Source organism: Salvelinus alpinus, chromosome 16, assembly GCF_045679555.1.
Source record: "Salvelinus alpinus chromosome 16, SLU_Salpinus.1, whole genome shotgun sequence".
Lineage (NCBI taxonomy): Eukaryota > Metazoa > Chordata > Actinopteri > Salmoniformes > Salmonidae > Salvelinus > Salvelinus alpinus.
In genome coordinates this window covers 24,543,138-24,559,687 of record NC_092101.1, presented here as the reverse complement: position 1 = coordinate 24,559,687, position 16,550 = coordinate 24,543,138, and the positions used below count along the sequence as shown (strand labels likewise).

At 45.7% G+C, this 16,550-nt stretch overlaps 1 protein-coding gene across 1 annotated transcript in view; it reads left to right on the top strand.

Moving 5' to 3' along the window:
* The window catches only part of LOC139540602 (spermatogenesis-associated protein 16-like), a 54,547-nt gene that overhangs the window by 31,780 nt on the left and 6,217 nt on the right, over positions 1 to 16,550 (top strand). Inside the window, exons 5-9 of the mRNA XM_071344424.1 lie at positions 790 to 874; positions 3,175 to 3,325; positions 5,372 to 5,524; positions 7,002 to 7,154; positions 13,830 to 14,098. Coding sequence (XP_071200525.1) covers positions 790 to 874; positions 3,175 to 3,325; positions 5,372 to 5,524; positions 7,002 to 7,154; positions 13,830 to 14,098 — 811 coding nt within the window. The remainder of the gene's footprint in view (positions 1 to 789; positions 875 to 3,174; positions 3,326 to 5,371; positions 5,525 to 7,001; positions 7,155 to 13,829; positions 14,099 to 16,550) is intronic.

Genomic DNA, 16,550 nt, shown 5'->3' with positions numbered 1-16,550 from the left:
TTTTAAGGGTCTTTCACAGATGATTGGTGAACATGTTTGCGGAGGATTTATGCAGCATCAGATGTGACATCTGTAGGCGACACAGTGTGCCATATACAGAGCCCCCAGCCATGGACGGGCGTTGGCTATAAATGGGGCATGCTAAAGTAACCCAAAGGTACTCTTTGCAAAACAAACAATACCTGACCTTGTGATCGTTTACGCTATACAGTTACTCATATGTGCAAGATCCACTTACAGGCATAGTGCTCCCAAGACTAAACGTGACAGAATGCTTTTTCAGTCCCTTATGTTTTTTTTGTATCATGTCATGTGCATTTCATTCCTCTTTGTTTTTGTTGGCAACCTGGTTATTCTGAGAACATGGGACAAATACACAATAACGACATAAAGGTTTTTGAATGGCAGGATGCCAGGCAATACTTTTCCCTTGACATATATTTATCCTTACATCGCAGGGACACCAGAAACACTGAAACTGGGTCTTATGTCTGCTATTTTGGTTTACTTTTTGATATTGCTGCAGATGGTTCTTTTGATAATGTTATCAGTGCTATGCTGTTCCATTTTAGAGAATGAAAACCTCTCTGTATTGTATGTGCTCTGCTTGACTCTGCTGTGCTTTGCTCTCCTGTGCCATGCTGTGCTATGCTAGACTATTGCGTATGCCGTTTTCACCTAGCTATTGAATGTGTGTGCTGTCTCTCTTGTGCCTCTCTCCCCACAGAGTGTAACATCTTGATTGAAATTTGTCTGATAGTTTCTGTGTGTCTCTGTCCTTGTCATTAGGAGTGCCATGATTGCTGACTGGGTGTACTGGCTGTCTGGGGGCTCAGATGAACACATAAGCAAGCTCATCAAACTGTATTGGCAGGTGAGAACAGATGGCCCCAGAGCAGAGACGAGGGGCCCACCGCCCAATCAAAAGCTCAATGAATGATTATTACTTAAAAGACTGCCGACTGAGGTAGCTCTTTGCATATCAATCAGGCAGAACGCTGCATAGCAGTAAACGGTTTATAATGAACCAGAGCACAGCGTGGTGGCACCGAGTGAACCTAACCTCAACACTGGCAAGCAAAGGTCATCCAATGAATCAGCCTCTAGACTACTGTATGGTTACACAAACCTTGTTCTCTCTAATCTTAATGACCTCAACCACTACTATCACACAATTTACAGAATTGACAGAATACATGTAATGTGTTTGCTATGTTTTCCCATTTTTACTTGCCTTGCATATGTCTAGCATCATAACCATGTAGTACTGAATATAAACCCCAAGCTTTGTACATGAGTTTCCATAAGATGTTGGAGGTTGGCGAAGGAACACATGCAAACATAGAGGGAATTACACTCGCTGAAGTTGCTTTTCTGCACTTCAAGTTTAGCAGAGGAAAGGTGAAGAGTTCTTTTAATTCGGAGGGCAAAATGAATGCTTTTGACCTTGAAAGTGGGTTTGTACGGATCTGCATTCGCTTGAAATCGAGCCTTGATTTGCATTTGCTTGAAGTGAGATGAGTGCGGGATAGATTTTAGTATTCAGTACATCAAGCACCTTCCGTTTTATTCATTTCCGTCCCATGTGAATTTCAATACGTCTGTGTGTGTTTATCCTGACGGCCCTTAAACTAGCTCCCAACATCACACACAGCCTTCTACCCACTGTGGGTTTCAAGTCCCTCAGTGAGGGCCACAGATTTAGAACCACACTACTTCCACTTTTAATGTTTCCTTTGTCAAATAAACAGGGGAGAAACTTCGGACTGGTATTGACGTCAAGGAGGCATTTTGTTTTTCTATCGCATGGCCTTTTTATGGATCATCTTTACAGCTAACTCATTCCATATTTTATTGCAATACTTTCTCACTAAACATGCACATGGAAATGAATGTCAATAGAAAATATCTTCGAGCCCTAGCTATGGCATTTGTTTCGTTGTGATACATTTTCTTGCCTGCTGACAAATGGCTCAGAAATTCTCCATCAAAACAGAACACCCCCAAATAATTGAATCAATGGGCGAAAACACAACATTATCTCCCTAACTACTGTAGGGAGATAATGTTGTGTTTTTCTGGGTGGTCAGACTAATGAAGCCTCAGCTCTTTCTCTTTCACTTATCAATAGAGGTGATTTAATAAGGTAGCTAGCTAGCGATCTGAAGCTCAAAACGAACTCATTGACATAGTACTGTAATCTGCTTATTCTAATGTCATCTGAAATAATAAGTAGATGGACAGCTGAATTGTCTGGTAGGGTAATATTTCCCTTTAGCTTCAGACAAATGTAAAAGGTTATGGGAAAACCAAAGCCATGTTAATCCCCAATCCATAATCTGTTCCCTCTCATTCAGAGTGGATTTAAACGGAGAATAGATTAGTCCAGGAACACCGTTAGTTTCCCAGTTGCTATGTTTTATTCATCCCAACAACCCAACGGAAAGCATAGCAATGTTTAAAATTCTTAGACATTTTCTTGTTTACAATTTTAAAAAATCCCAGTCCATCAAAGCACAGAAAACAGTAAGAACAAATGTAACCTTGAATGGCCAAATCAGCAGATCTACTGTCACAGCTCTTGTAGCAGCCTGAACAATTCAATCAGCTCTGCTTTTAGAAACTTTCATCATTTTAGGAGTGTCTACCTCTGAGTAAGGCCAGCAGCATACCACCCTGTATCCCACTGCTGGCTTGCTTCTGAAGTTAATCAGGGTTGGTCCTGGTTGGTCTCTGGATGGGAGACCAGATGCTGCTGGAAGTGGTGTTGGAGGGCCAGTAGGAGGCACTCTTTCCTCTGGTCTAAAAAAATATTCCAATGTCCCAGGGCAGTGATTGGGGACATTTCCCTGTGTAGGGTGCCGTCTTTTGGATGGGACGTTAAAGATCCCATGGCACTTATTGTAAGAGTAGGGGTGTTAACCCTGGTGTCCTGGCTAAATTCCCAATCTGGGCCTCATACCATCACGGTCACCTAATCATCCCCAGCTTACAATTGGCTCATTCATCTCCTCTCCCCTGTAACTATTCCTCAGGTTGTTGCTATAAATGAGAATGTGTTCTCAGTCAATTTACCTGGTAAAATAAGGGTTAAATATTAAAAAAATAAGGAAATTAGATAACAATGGTCCTCTCTTACTCTCTTCCCTGCCTCACACGACTCCACAATCCCAGGCTCTGTTGGACGAGGCGATCACCATGGAGGATGGTTTCTCTGTCATGTACACCCCGTGCTCTGCTGGGGACTCCGTGGGGGATTGCATCGCCAAGGCTGAGGAGACCTTCAGGAAACAGCACACTGCGTTCACAGACTACCTGTTCACAGGTATGGAATATAGACCAGGGGGAATGGGAGCGAGGAATAGACTCTCATCTCTATGAGATTCATCCTTTAGAAATGATAGAGCTCCCTCCAGTAGAAGAAGTGAGTGAGATGAACATGGTTCTCCCCCACATCTTCCTCTCAGCAGGAGGCTATACTGTATAGCCTGTTCTCCTCACTGTCAGCCTGCAGCTCAGACTAGCAGGGGTCAAACACACACACTGCCAGTGCCTCAATTAGCCTGCCCTGCCTCATCTTTCCACCATGCCCTCCTATCGAAAACAAATGCATATCTACAGACCCCTGTCTAGATCAAATAAGCTGCCCTCTACTGTGGTTTAGCCACATTAGCTGGTTACCCCACCATGGGCTGTCTGTTACCTCCCCATGCAAGTGTGTTCCAATTTGAGAAGTGCTGTTCCATTAACTCTTAAAGATGCAGTCCATGATCTTAAGCACTTACAAATTCGTAACATATTGTATGAATTGGAATTCGTTAACGTATTATACGTATTGCAAAAAAACATTTATATATATTTTTTCAAATGCAGGACTTAACATATTCGAACTGGATGACATAGTTCACGATCGTGCAACATTTTCAGGGAGCACTACTTTCAAAACTACTGGCTGAAATAATACAAAACCTCTGGAGACTCACTTTAATTACCCTCTACACTGAGACATGTGCTCTGAATGTTGCATGTGTCCGCGGACAGGTCCGATTTCTCAAACTGCCATGGGGTGAGGCATGAGCTGTAGTGTCCAGGAAGGTCATCAGCAGGAATGGTTGGAAGAGGGGAGGAGAGAAGAGGGGAAGGAGGAGGAGGGAAGGGAAGGGTAGTACCCAGAGACAGTGGACGAAAAGGGCTGAGGATCTCTGAAGGCCTTGATTAAAGTTAGACTTGTGCTCAGTTCTTTGCTTCCACCCAGCCAGGATAACAAGCCAGACCAGTAACCCCCGGTGACACAGGTCAGTGGTCAGAGAGGAGAGGGGAGTGCTCTCTGGACCAGCCTCATCAATAACACCACCACACAGGGGAGGGAGAGAGACACACACACACACACACACTGAGAGAGGAAAGAGGAACATTCACTTGAGTTTCTCCAGAAGTCTAGGCTACAGTATTACTATTATAAGACTCAGTGAGTCTTGCTGAAGGGTATTGCTTTTTTGTGTTGTACATTCACCATGGAAACTCTGAATTCATAGACACAGCAGGGAACCCATCATCCATCCATCACCACTCTGAGGGTGAGTGTCTGTCTGGGGTGAATCCTTTTAAGGCTAATAGCATTAATGTAACTTTGACCCAAGGGTCAGCAATGCCATGAAACCAACCCAAATGAGTGACCTGGTTTGGGAGCAAAGCAGCCATTGTGGGGGACACTGGTAATACAGTAGGCTACCCAATTCCAATGGCACCCAACTCCCTATGTAGGGTCCCTATTCCCTATGAACTGTCAACAAAAGTATTATACTAAATAGGAAATAGATTGCCATTTGGGATGCAGCCTAGTTGTAATCCAATCATTGGAATTCCATGGAGAACACATCATCCCCTGCTGTGGCTTCTGTCAACTGCCTCGGGGGATGAAAAAGGCAATTTCCCAATTTTTACGCATTTATGGTACACTATGCATACAGGCAGTAACATATGAAAGGGCTGACATTTGTGTGTGGTTTTGAATGTAATATTTACGGGTGAATTGGCCTGTAGAACATTACAAGACATAAAGACACTACTTGTATGTCAGCATTGTGAGAATAGCAATCAACAGACTCAAGAAGAATCAACGTACCCAAGTCTGTCTCTCACACATACTGTGCATTATATTGGTCATATACTAAAAAGACTGATTGGATTCTATTGATTTGAGAGGAATGAGCTGTTAGCTAAATGTGGTGCAACGTATCACTTCTCACTTCTGAGATGTACTGTATGTCTTTGATGTACACTGTCATTGATGAAATTCACCTAATAAATAAATAGATTAAGATTCATGTTAATTACCCAGCCCTCCTGTTCCTCTCTGCCTGTCCCCCAGACCCCAGTGGAGGTCACCTGCTGCCCCAGACCACAGACTGGAGCAATCCCCCGTCCACCCAGCAGAAATACGTCCTCACCCTGGGCTTCAGGAGGGGACAGGACGGCAGCTTCCTCAGCAAACTCACCAGCAGGACCTGCCCCTCTTTTACAGGTACAGATACTGTACATCTCACTGACGCGTGACACTGCTGGCACACACACAACACAGAAGTTTGTTGCTAGCAGCTGTAGTCACTGATTTTATTGTCCCGGGCTACTGCAATACTTACCAACTCTTAACTCATGTATGCCTTTTCAGTTTGTAAAACGGTTTTAAAATGTTGGAGTTTGTACATCTGTTGAAGCATGCTTGTTTTATTATGGACGTGTAACTCTGAGAACTGAGAGAGTCGATAGAGTTGTTTTCTGAAGTGGTTGCAGATGATGTAGAATATTGAAGTATGCAGACAGTTCCAAGTCACTGAACCCCCTTGACATCACACAGAGTGGTATGACTGTCACCTAACCCTTGACCTGGTGATCACGTCACACTGTCAGCTCTGTGTTCTCACAGCACCTTCATACTCACGACACCAAAGAGATCCCACATACTTTCTCTAAAACAGACACACACTTCTCAGAATGAACAAACAGCAATGCTGCCGAGAGACATTTCATATTTATTAGCGACTATTCAAGCAGGGTTGTTGCATACCACAGTACTGCAGGCTTAGAACACTAGGTTGGATGATGGTAGGAAAATGGACCACAGGCTTTCAGTTCATTACATTAGTCAGCTAGTCAATTTTGGAATTAGTGGATTTGTCATTTGACCCCAGTCATCTTGCAATCATTACGTCAAGGGGGGCAGGGGAGGTGAAATATTGACACTGTTGAAATGGAACAGTAATCTAGCTTCTGTATTATGCATTTACATGACACTTCATATGGTCCACAGCAGTGGTTCCCAACTTGTTTTGGTTACTGTACCACCAACAGAATTTTGCCCTTGCTGGAGTGCCCCTGAAGTACCCCCTCATGTACATTTTACCAGTAGGCCTATGGTCTCATGAGTCTTCTTAGGTACCCCTTGTGGATTGGGAACCACTGGTCTAGAAAGAGCATACAGGAGAGATGTTGTAGAACTGACTGCTCTGCACTAACAAAGATTATATAGACTGACTGACTGACTGACTGACTGACTGACTGACTGACTTTCTATCTATCTTTGTTGGCTTGTTCAGTTCCTCGGTAGAGGAGCGCACAGACAGAGCTGAGGAGGTCAGCTGTGCTGTAGTCGTCTGCTCTGTTAAAAGGGTTGGGGGTAGGCAGGGGGGAAATCGATGCCTTTGTGTAATGTATCAAAGACATGGGCACTGCATGGGTCTGTTAAGCCATCAGTCATTTGCCGCTGGCGCAGGGGGGGTGGCTGCTGAGCTCACCATAAGGGGATGTCACCACTGCAGTGTGCGTGTGTGCTGCTGCTGCTCTGTGTGAGTCACAAACACAGAACCAGACACACCATCAATCCTGCATTGATTAGCAAACCGTAGTGTTGATTAGCTGTAATTTATTTGTGCTAAAGTAAGTTTGAGTTTAAAGCTGAGTCTGTGGATGTTGATTGTATGTTTATTTCTTTGTTTGTTCAGGACCCAGAGCCTCATTCAGCTCCAGTAGCCCAGAGGACATGGAGCGGGTGTGTGACACGTTCAGCAGGAGGATCCTACCAGTCTTAGATTTTATTAAGTGCACCAAACTAGCTGTGGGTATACGTTTACATGCTTTGAGTGGAGGAAAACAAAGCAACCATAATTGACAGAACGATAGGTCATATTCGGTCCTTAAGCTCTACTAAAAAGAGTGGTGCTGTACTGGTAAACAAAATGTGCTGACTGACTGAGCGTCACTGTTTATTTTACCTGTATTTATGCAAGTCAGTTAAGAACAAATTCTTATTTTCAATGACAGCCGAAGAACAGTGGGTTAACTGCCTTGTTCAGTGGTAGAACAACAGATTTTTACCTTGTCAGCTCGGGGATTCGATCTTGCAACCTATCGGTTACTAGTCCAACGCTCTAACCACTAGGCTAGCTGACGCCCCACTGTGCACCACGTGTGTTATCTGTCAATTACCCTCTCCTCTTGTTAAGAACAGGCAGGATGGTGTGAAGGTCATCACGCCTTGGTCGTGGGTAGGTTGATATGCACTCATTTCCCTGTGACTTTGTAAGAGACGGCAGCAGCGTTACCAGACGGCTAGGCAGCAGCGTTAACAGACGGCTAGGCAGCAGCGTTACCAGATGGCTAGGCAGCAGCGTTACCAGACGGCTAGGCAGCAGCGTTAACAGACGGCTAGGCAGCAGCGTTAACAGACGGCTAGGCAGCAGCGTTAACAGACGGCTAGGCAGCAGCGTTAACAGACGGCTAGGCAGCAGCGTTACCAGACGGCTAGGCAGCAGCGTTACCAGACGGCTAGGCAGCAGCGTTACCAGACGGCTAGGCAGCAGCGTTACCAGACGGCTAGGCAGCAGCGTTACCAGGCGGCTAGGCAGCAGCGTTACCAGACGGCTAGGCAGCAGCGTTACCAGACGGCTAGGCAGCAGCGTTACCAGACGGCTAGGCAGCAGCGTTACCAGACGGCTAGGCAGCAGCGTTAACAGACGGCTAGGCAGCAGCGTTAACAGACGGCTAGGCAGCAGCGTTAACAGACGGCTAGGCAGCAGCGTTACCAGACGGCTAGGCAGCAGCGTTAACAGACGGCTAGGCAGCAGCGTTAACAGACGGCTAGGCAGCAGCGTTACCAGACGGCTAGGCAGCAGCGTTAACAGACGGCTAGGCAGCAGCGTTAACAGACGGCTAGGCAGCAGCGTTAACAGACGGCTAGGCAGCAGCGTTAACAGACGGCTAGGCAGCAGCGTTACCAGACGGCTAGGCAGCAGCGTTAACAGACGGCTAGGCAGCAGCGTTAACAGACGGCTAGGCAGCAGCGTTACCAGACGGCTAGGCAGCAGCGTTACCAGACGGCTAGGCAGCAGCGTTAACAGACGGCTAGGCAGCAGCGTTAACAGACGGCTAGGCAGCAGCGTTAACAGACGGCTAGGCAGCAGCGTTAACAGACGGCTAGGCAGCAGCGTTAACAGACGGCTAGGCAGCAGCGTTAACAGACGGCTAGGCAGCAGCGTTACCAGACGGCTAGGCAGCAGCGTTAACAGACGGCTAGGCAGCAGCGTTAACAGACGGCTAGGCAGCAGCGTTAACAGACGGCTAGGCAGCAGCGTTACCAGACGGCTAGGCAGCAGCGTTAACAGACGGCTAGGCAGCAGCGTTAACAGACGGCTAGGCAGCAGCGTTAACAGACGGCTAGGCAGCAGCGTTACCAGACGGCTAGGCAGCAGCGTTAACAGACGGCTAGGCAGCAGCGTTACCAGACGGCTAGGCAGCAGCGTTACCAGACGGCTAGGCAGCAGCGTTACCAGACGGCTAGGCAGCAGCGTTAACAGACGGCTAGGCAGCAGCGTTACCAGACGGCTAGGCAGCAGCGTTACCAGACGGCTAGGCAGCAGCGTTAACAGACGGCTAGGCAGCAGCGTTAACAGACGGCTAGGCAGCAGCGTTAACAGACGGCTAGGCAGCAGCGTTAACAGACGGCTAGGCAGCAGCGTTACCAGACGGCTAGGCAGCAGCGTTACCAGACGGCTAGGCAGCAGCGTTACCAGACGGCTAGGCAGCAGCGTTAACAGACGGCTAGGCAGCAGCGTTAACAGACGGCTAGGCAGCAGCGTTAACAGACGGCTAGGCAGCAGCGTTAACAGACGGCTAGGCAGCAGCGTTACCAGACGGCTAGGCAGCAGCGTTAACAGACGGCTAGGCAGCAGCGTTAACAGACGGCTAGGCAGCAGCGTTACCAGACGGCTAGGCAGCAGCGTTAACAGACGGCTAGGCAGCAGCGTTAACAGACGGCTAGGCAGCAGCGTTAACAGACGGCTAGGCAGCAGCGTTACCAGACGGCTAGGCAGCAGCGTTACCAGACGGCTAGGCAGCAGCGTTAACAGACGGCTAGGCAGCAGCGTTACCAGACGGCTAGGCAGCAGCGTTACCAGACGGCTAGGCAGCAGCGTTAACAGACGGCTAGGCAGCAGCGTTACCAGACGGCTAGGCAGCAGCGTTAACAGACGGCTAGGCAGCAGCGTTACCAGACGGCTAGGCAGCAGCGTTAACAGACGGCTAGGCAGCAGCGTTACCAGACGGCTAGGCAGCAGCGTTAACAGACGGCTAGGCAGCAGCGTTAACAGACGGCTAGGCAGCAGCGTTACCAGACGGCTAGGCAGCAGCGTTACCAGACGGCTAGGCAGCAGCGTTAACAGACGGCTAGGCAGCAGCGTTACCAGACGGCTAGGCAGCAGCGTTACCAGACGGCTAGGCAGCAGCGTTACCAGACGGCTAGGCAGCAGCGTTACCAGACGGCTAGGCAGCAGCGTTACCAGACGGCTAGGCAGCAGCGTTACCAGACGGCTAGGCAGCAGCGTTAACAGACGGCTAGGCAGCACTAGTAAGAGCCTATTAAGTCAGAACTGTCTGTCATATTCTTTAAGCAACGTTTGTTCAGATGCATCACAGTAACTGTATCTTAATTTCAAACGCTTTCTCTCATATTTTGTACCACGATAACAGTTCATACATAGTTTGTAATTTAATGTGGCAGTAGTATACCCACTTATTTCCTAAAATCCCTGGAATTGGTGGAGTAAGAAAATGTTCTGTAATCAAGCAGCAATGGTCATTTATTTTAGCTCGTTATCAGGACATAATGTGGATCATAATTACTACATTTTCAAAGACAGCATTTCCATAATGAAGATGATTTCTAGGAGGACTGTGGTGTCCTTGATGTCTTTTGTTGTTATTTTAATAATCCTTATAAAGAGGAAGACCATAGAAACATGTCAAAGGAAAGTACAGGTTATGTGGAGAGCAGAACTAAATGTACACAAGGCTCATCTCTTTGAGATATGAGAGGAACTATTGATTGTTTTTTCAAAATGATAATGTGGTGTCCTCTTATCTGCAAGAAATTAATTAACTCATTGCAGCTCTCTCTTGCTTACCTGAAGAGAACCACACACACACACATCCATACACACCCCTTTCTACTCACGTGTGTACTATAGCCATTAGTTGTACGGATATTCAGTAATGAATTAAGGTGTGTGTTTTGAAAGGGAATGAGCAGTAATGAATGAAGTAGCATGGAGCTTCAGAGTGGCTTGTAACAAAGACTTTGTGGGGAAGTTGTTTGCACTGTCGTTGTTGTTGTTGTTAAAATGTGCTTGTCCCTAGTAAATATAGTGCTCGTTTCTTGCAGTGCAGGCCAGGCCAGTTCCCTGATTGGTGTGCTGTGTCTCGATCCTGTCTCGGGTTTACTAAGCAGCATGTGGCCTGAGGGAGTCACACAATCGAATTACACACACGCACGCATGCACACACTTTCACACACACACACAGACATGGAGACACACACAGAGAGAGAGAGATACACGCACAGAGCGAGAGAAACACACACATGCTGCTCTCCCCCGTGGCCCCTGGCAGCATGGCTGCAGGTCAAGCGGACTCCTCGCCACCACATAGACAGCCCTGTCACCGACGAACTTGCTCTCCTCCCGCTGCTCTCAATAATTCAACTGGTTGATCACTGACCCTTTTTTCTCTTAAGATGGACAATGCAAACTAAAGAGGAGATTTCATTTGGAGCCACACAGCACAGCTCTGGCTGTCGATTTCAGAAGCATCATAATTGTAATTCCATCTGTAACACCGGCTCTATGAGATGCAGAGACACAATGGTTATTAAATTAGTCACTCTGCAGCTGAGAAGGCTCAAGGAAATCCTATTATGTTGCGATGCATCTAGACAAATGCAGCTTGAACACCCTCCAACAATTAGTGTACAATTATTTGATGTGTGCTTCATGTATTTGGTAGAGCTGTGAAGCGCGCAATGCTAAATTGTTTCATTTTAAAATGGGGATGGGTTTTTCACGTCTGCTACTTTAGATGTAGTATTTTAAAATATTTGTTCATGAAATACATCTGTTTATGTTCTGGGTCTGGGTTAAACTCCTCATATAGGAACAGTATGCTAACATATAGAGATGTAGATTCAAATATTTTACAGTAGGCACCAACAATTTGATAATTTGCATAGTTTAACCAGCAACACTTAACTAATTTCAATACTGTACATAATTACAATAAAAATCAAACTCTATTGCTGCACTGTTTGCCTTGTACTGCTCTGCTCTGTAGCATCCCAAACATTGCATGCGAAGGGTAGGAGGAAGTAGTACAAAAAAATTATTATATGAAATATTCAGGGGGAGCAAAACAAAACAGCATAGATTGAAAAGGAATGTGTTGTTTTTTCCCTCGTTGGGATGTTGAAAGTAAACCAAGAAGGGAGGCAGGCCAGGACAAACAAAACCTTGAGGTCTGCGAGAGGAGGGGTAGAGGTGGGCCGTTGTCCCACAAAAAGAAAATCACAATTTTTCAACATGATTTTCAGCCTTTTGTTGCCTTGGAATAAAAGGGCCTGGGCACTTTGTCAGGTTCCAGCGGGTGGAGAAAGAACACAACGGGAGATATGCCAAAAGATATCTTCAGTGATGGATCGCTTCAGGAAGCGCCAGCTACTTAGATTAGATACCACTGGAGGAAGGACCTTTGACACTAGTCCTTATGGAACTGTGTTAACAGCTGTCAATACTCCAAAACTCAGCAAAATGCTAATCCTGCTGACGATCTATGCTCATTTGTTGTTCAATGTTTTGTAGTAGACCGTATAGTGGCCAGCAATCCCCGTTTCACCACCCCACTGTTGTCGCTTGAAAATTCAAAGGTATAATGAACCGCTACAGACAACTGCACAGTGTGACAGTGACATATTGAAGTCGGAAGTTTACATAGACTTAGGTTGGAGTCATTAAAACTCGTTTTTCAACCACTCCACAAATGTGTTGTTAACAAACTATAGTTTTGGCAAGTCGGTTAGGACATCTACTTTGTGCATGACACAAGTAATTTTTCCAACAATTGTTTACAGACAGATTATTTCACTTATAGTTCACTGTATCACAATTCCAGTGGGTTGACTGTGCCTTTAAACAGCTTGGAAAATTCCAGAAAATTATGTCATGGCTTTAGAAGCTTCTGATAGGCTAATTGACATCATTCGAGTCAATTGGAAGTGTATCTGTGGATGCATTTCAAGGCCTACCTTCAAACTCAGTGCCTCTTTGCTTGACATCATGGGAAAATCAAAAGAAATCAGCCAAGACTTCAGAAAAAAATTGTAGACCTCCACAAGTCTGGTTCATCCTTGGGAGGAATTTCCAAATGCCTGAAGGTGTCATGTTCATCTGTACAAACAATAGTACGCAATCCCTGAACAACAGCAAAATACCTTTTGAAGTTGCTGGAGGAAACAGGTACTAAAGTATCTATATGCACAGTAAAACGAGTCCTATGTCTACCTAACTTGAAAGGCCGCTCACCAAGGAAGAAGCCACTGCTCCAAACCGCCATAAAGCCAGACTACGGTTTGCAACTGCACATGGGGACAAAGATCGTACTTTTTGGAGAAATGTCCTCTGGTCTGATGAATAAAAGCGTCTGTTAAATGACTTAAATGTAAATGTAAATGTAAAATGGAACTGTTTGGCCATAATGACCATCGTTATGTTTGGAGGAAAAAGGGGGAGGCTTGCAAGCCGAAGAACACCATCCCAACCGTGAAGCACGGGGGTGGCAGCATCATGTTGTGGGGGTGCTTTGCTGCAGGGGGGACTGGTGTACTTCACAAAATAGATGGTATCATGAGAAAATTATGTGGCTATATTGAAGCAACATCTCAAGACATCAGTCAGGAAGTTAAAGCTTGGTTGCAAATGGGTCTTCCAAATGGACAATGACCCCAAGCATACTTCCAAAGTTGTGGCAAAACGGCTTAAGGACAACAAAGTCAAGATATTGGAGTTGCCATCACAGAGCCCTGACCTCAATCCCATATAAATTTTGTGGGCAGAACTGAAAAAGCATGTGTGAGCAAGGATGCCTACAAACCTGACTCAGTTACACCAGCTCTCTCAGGAGGAATGGGCCAAAATTCAGCCAACTTGTTGTGGGAAGCTTGTGGAAGACCACCTGACAAGTTTGACCCAAGTTAAACAATTTAAAGGCAATGCCTTTATTATTTTTTCTATATAATGCCTTTATTATTATTTCTATATAATTCTATAATTCTACTATTATTCAGACATTTCACATTCTTAAAATAAGGTAGTGATCCTAACTGACCTAATATATGGCATTTTTACTAGGAATAAATGTCAGGAATTGTGAAAAACTGAGTTTAAATGTATTTGGCTAAGGTGTATGTAATCTTCCAACTTCAGCTGTTTGAAAAATGTGTGATTAGTGATCAACAGGGCCGAGTGAAAAGAGAGAGAAGGGGGGGTGGTTTACAAGTTTTATTCTTCACATGTTTCCTTGTTTCTCACATGCTGTGTTCGTTCCAAGACAACAGGCAGGTTTTTCCCCAGGGTCTGGGCTTGTGGAGAGGCTGCAGTATGCTGGCTACCTGGGACAGATCCAACGGAGCAGGGAGCAGACCGTCATCCTCCACCAGGCGCTGGCTGAGCTCGCTGTCGCCCCCTACCTGCAGGACCTCAGCCACGCAGATACCTCACTGGTAAGCAACCAACAGTCTCTGGCCAAACTTTGAAATGCCTACCTAGTACTGACTCATTCTCTGTGCACTGACACACAACAGGACGCAGCGACCTCAACATCACTCTGGTAATATCAGAGGCGGTACAGGGGTGGATAAGAGGTCTCTCCTAGGCCTGAGGTGGTGTTATCTAGGAGCACTTTAACAGCACACGGGCAAAAAAAAGTATAGGATAGGAGAGAGAGAGAGACCTTTGCTTTCCCAGAGAGAGTAGATAACAGGAGGGAATAGGGAAACAGAAATGGAAGAGGTGGTGTATGCAAGTCTCATTCAGGTATACCGTGTCCTGTGCTGCTGAAGCTCTATAATTGCCTCTTTACTAGAATAGAGCCGCACAGTGGCTGTGATATTGCAACCAAATCTACCATGAATAGAGACCAGGAGAGAGGGGCCATGTTTGTTTAGACAACAACAGCCATGACAGCTTCTACTACCACAGATATTACAGTACAGTAAAGGGGTCGGCTGTCGCATACACTGGAGTCATGACGATATGACGATGTGCCTCCTTTCAACAGGCAAGGAGAAAAACACATGTCCAAAATAATTATATTTCTGTCAGTGAATCAGTTTAAATACCCAGCTCTTTTAGTGGATATTTTGGCACAGTCACTCAGTACTGGGAGCTGCTCTGCCTTTAGTTCAAATATATGCTGTTTAGCAGACTCTTTTATCCAAAGCAACTTACAGTCATGCGTGGATACATTTTACATGCGGGTGATCCTGGGAATCGAACCCACTATTCTGGCGTTGGAAGCGCCATGCTCTACCAACTGAACTATAGAGTTCTCTGTGTCTTCAGTGGATGTCCGGCCGGAGACCAAAAAAAACACAGTTTTTCCGGCGAGCGCTCTCTTTCAGGAAATTTAATAATTCAGAACACACGCTGCATGTTGGTGAATTGCCCCTCAGAAAAGTGTCCTGTGTCTGGAGAAATAGAAGGGGGAAAGGTATTTGTGTTGTGAAAGCAGGTGTACCAGCCAGCCACACCTGTGTGTGTGTGTGTGTGTGTGTGTGTGTGTGTGTGTGTGTGTGTGTGTGTGTGTGTGTGTGTGTGTGTGTGTGTGTGTGTGTGTGTGTGTGTGTGTGTGTGTGTGTGTGTGTGTGTGTGTGTGTGTGTGTGTTTTTGGTTTTACTATCTTAATGGGGAAATTTCAGCACTTCACCGGTCCCCACAAGGGAAAAGGCTTTTGCTCACAGTAAGGGTTATGCTTATGCTTACAATAAGGGGTAAGGGTATGGGTTAGGTTAAGGGTTAGTTTAAAAAAATATATATATTTCACCTTTATTTAGACCCAAACTGCTAGACCTACAGTGGGGAGAACAAGTATTTGATACACTGCCGATTTTGCAGGTTTTCCTACTTACAAAGCATGTAGAGGTCTGTAATTTTTATCATAGGTACACTTCAACTGTGAGAGACGGAATCTAAAACAAAAATCCAGAAAATCACATTGTATGATTTTTAAGTAATTAATTTGCATTTTATTGCATGACATAAGTTATCTATCCTACCCTGTCTTTCTAAGGTCTTCGAAAGCCAAGTTAACAAACAGATTACCGACCATTTCGAATCCCACCGAACCTTCTCCGCTATGCAATCTGGTTTCAGAGCAGGTCATGGGTGCACCTCAGCCACGCTCAAGGTCCTAAACGACATCATAACCGCCATCAATAAGAGACATTACTGCACAGCCGTATTCATCGACCTGGCCAAGGTTTCGACTCTGTCAATCACCACATTCTTATTGGCAGACTCGACAGCCTTGGTTTCTCAAATGATTGCCTCGCCTGGTTTACCAACTACTTCTCTGATAGAGTTCAGTGTGTCAAATCGGAGGGCCTGTTGTCCGGACCTCTGGCAGTCTCTATGGGGGTGCCACAGGGTTCAATCCTCGGGCCGACTCTCTTCTCTGTATACATCAATGATGTTGCTCTTGCTGCTGGTGATTCTCTGATACACCTCTACGCAGACGACACCATTCTGTATACATCTGGCCCTTCTTTGGACACTGTGTTAACAATCCTCCAAACGAGCTTCAATGCCATATAACACTCCTTCCGTGGCCTCCAATTGCTCTTAAATGCATGCTATTCAACCGATCACTGTGATGCTGGACGGCTCTGACTTAGAATACGTGGACAACTACAAATACCTAGGTGTCTGGTTAGACTGTAAACGCTCCTTCCAGACTCACATTAAGCATCTCCAATCCAAAATTAAATCTAGAATCGGCTTCCTATATCGCAAAAAAAGCATCCTTCACTCATGCTGCCAAACATACCCTCGTAAAACTGACCATACTACCGATCCTCGACTTCGGTGATGTCATCTATAAAATAGCCTCCAACACTCTACTCAACAAACTGGATGCAGTCTATCACAGTGCCATCTGTTTTGTCACCAAAGCCC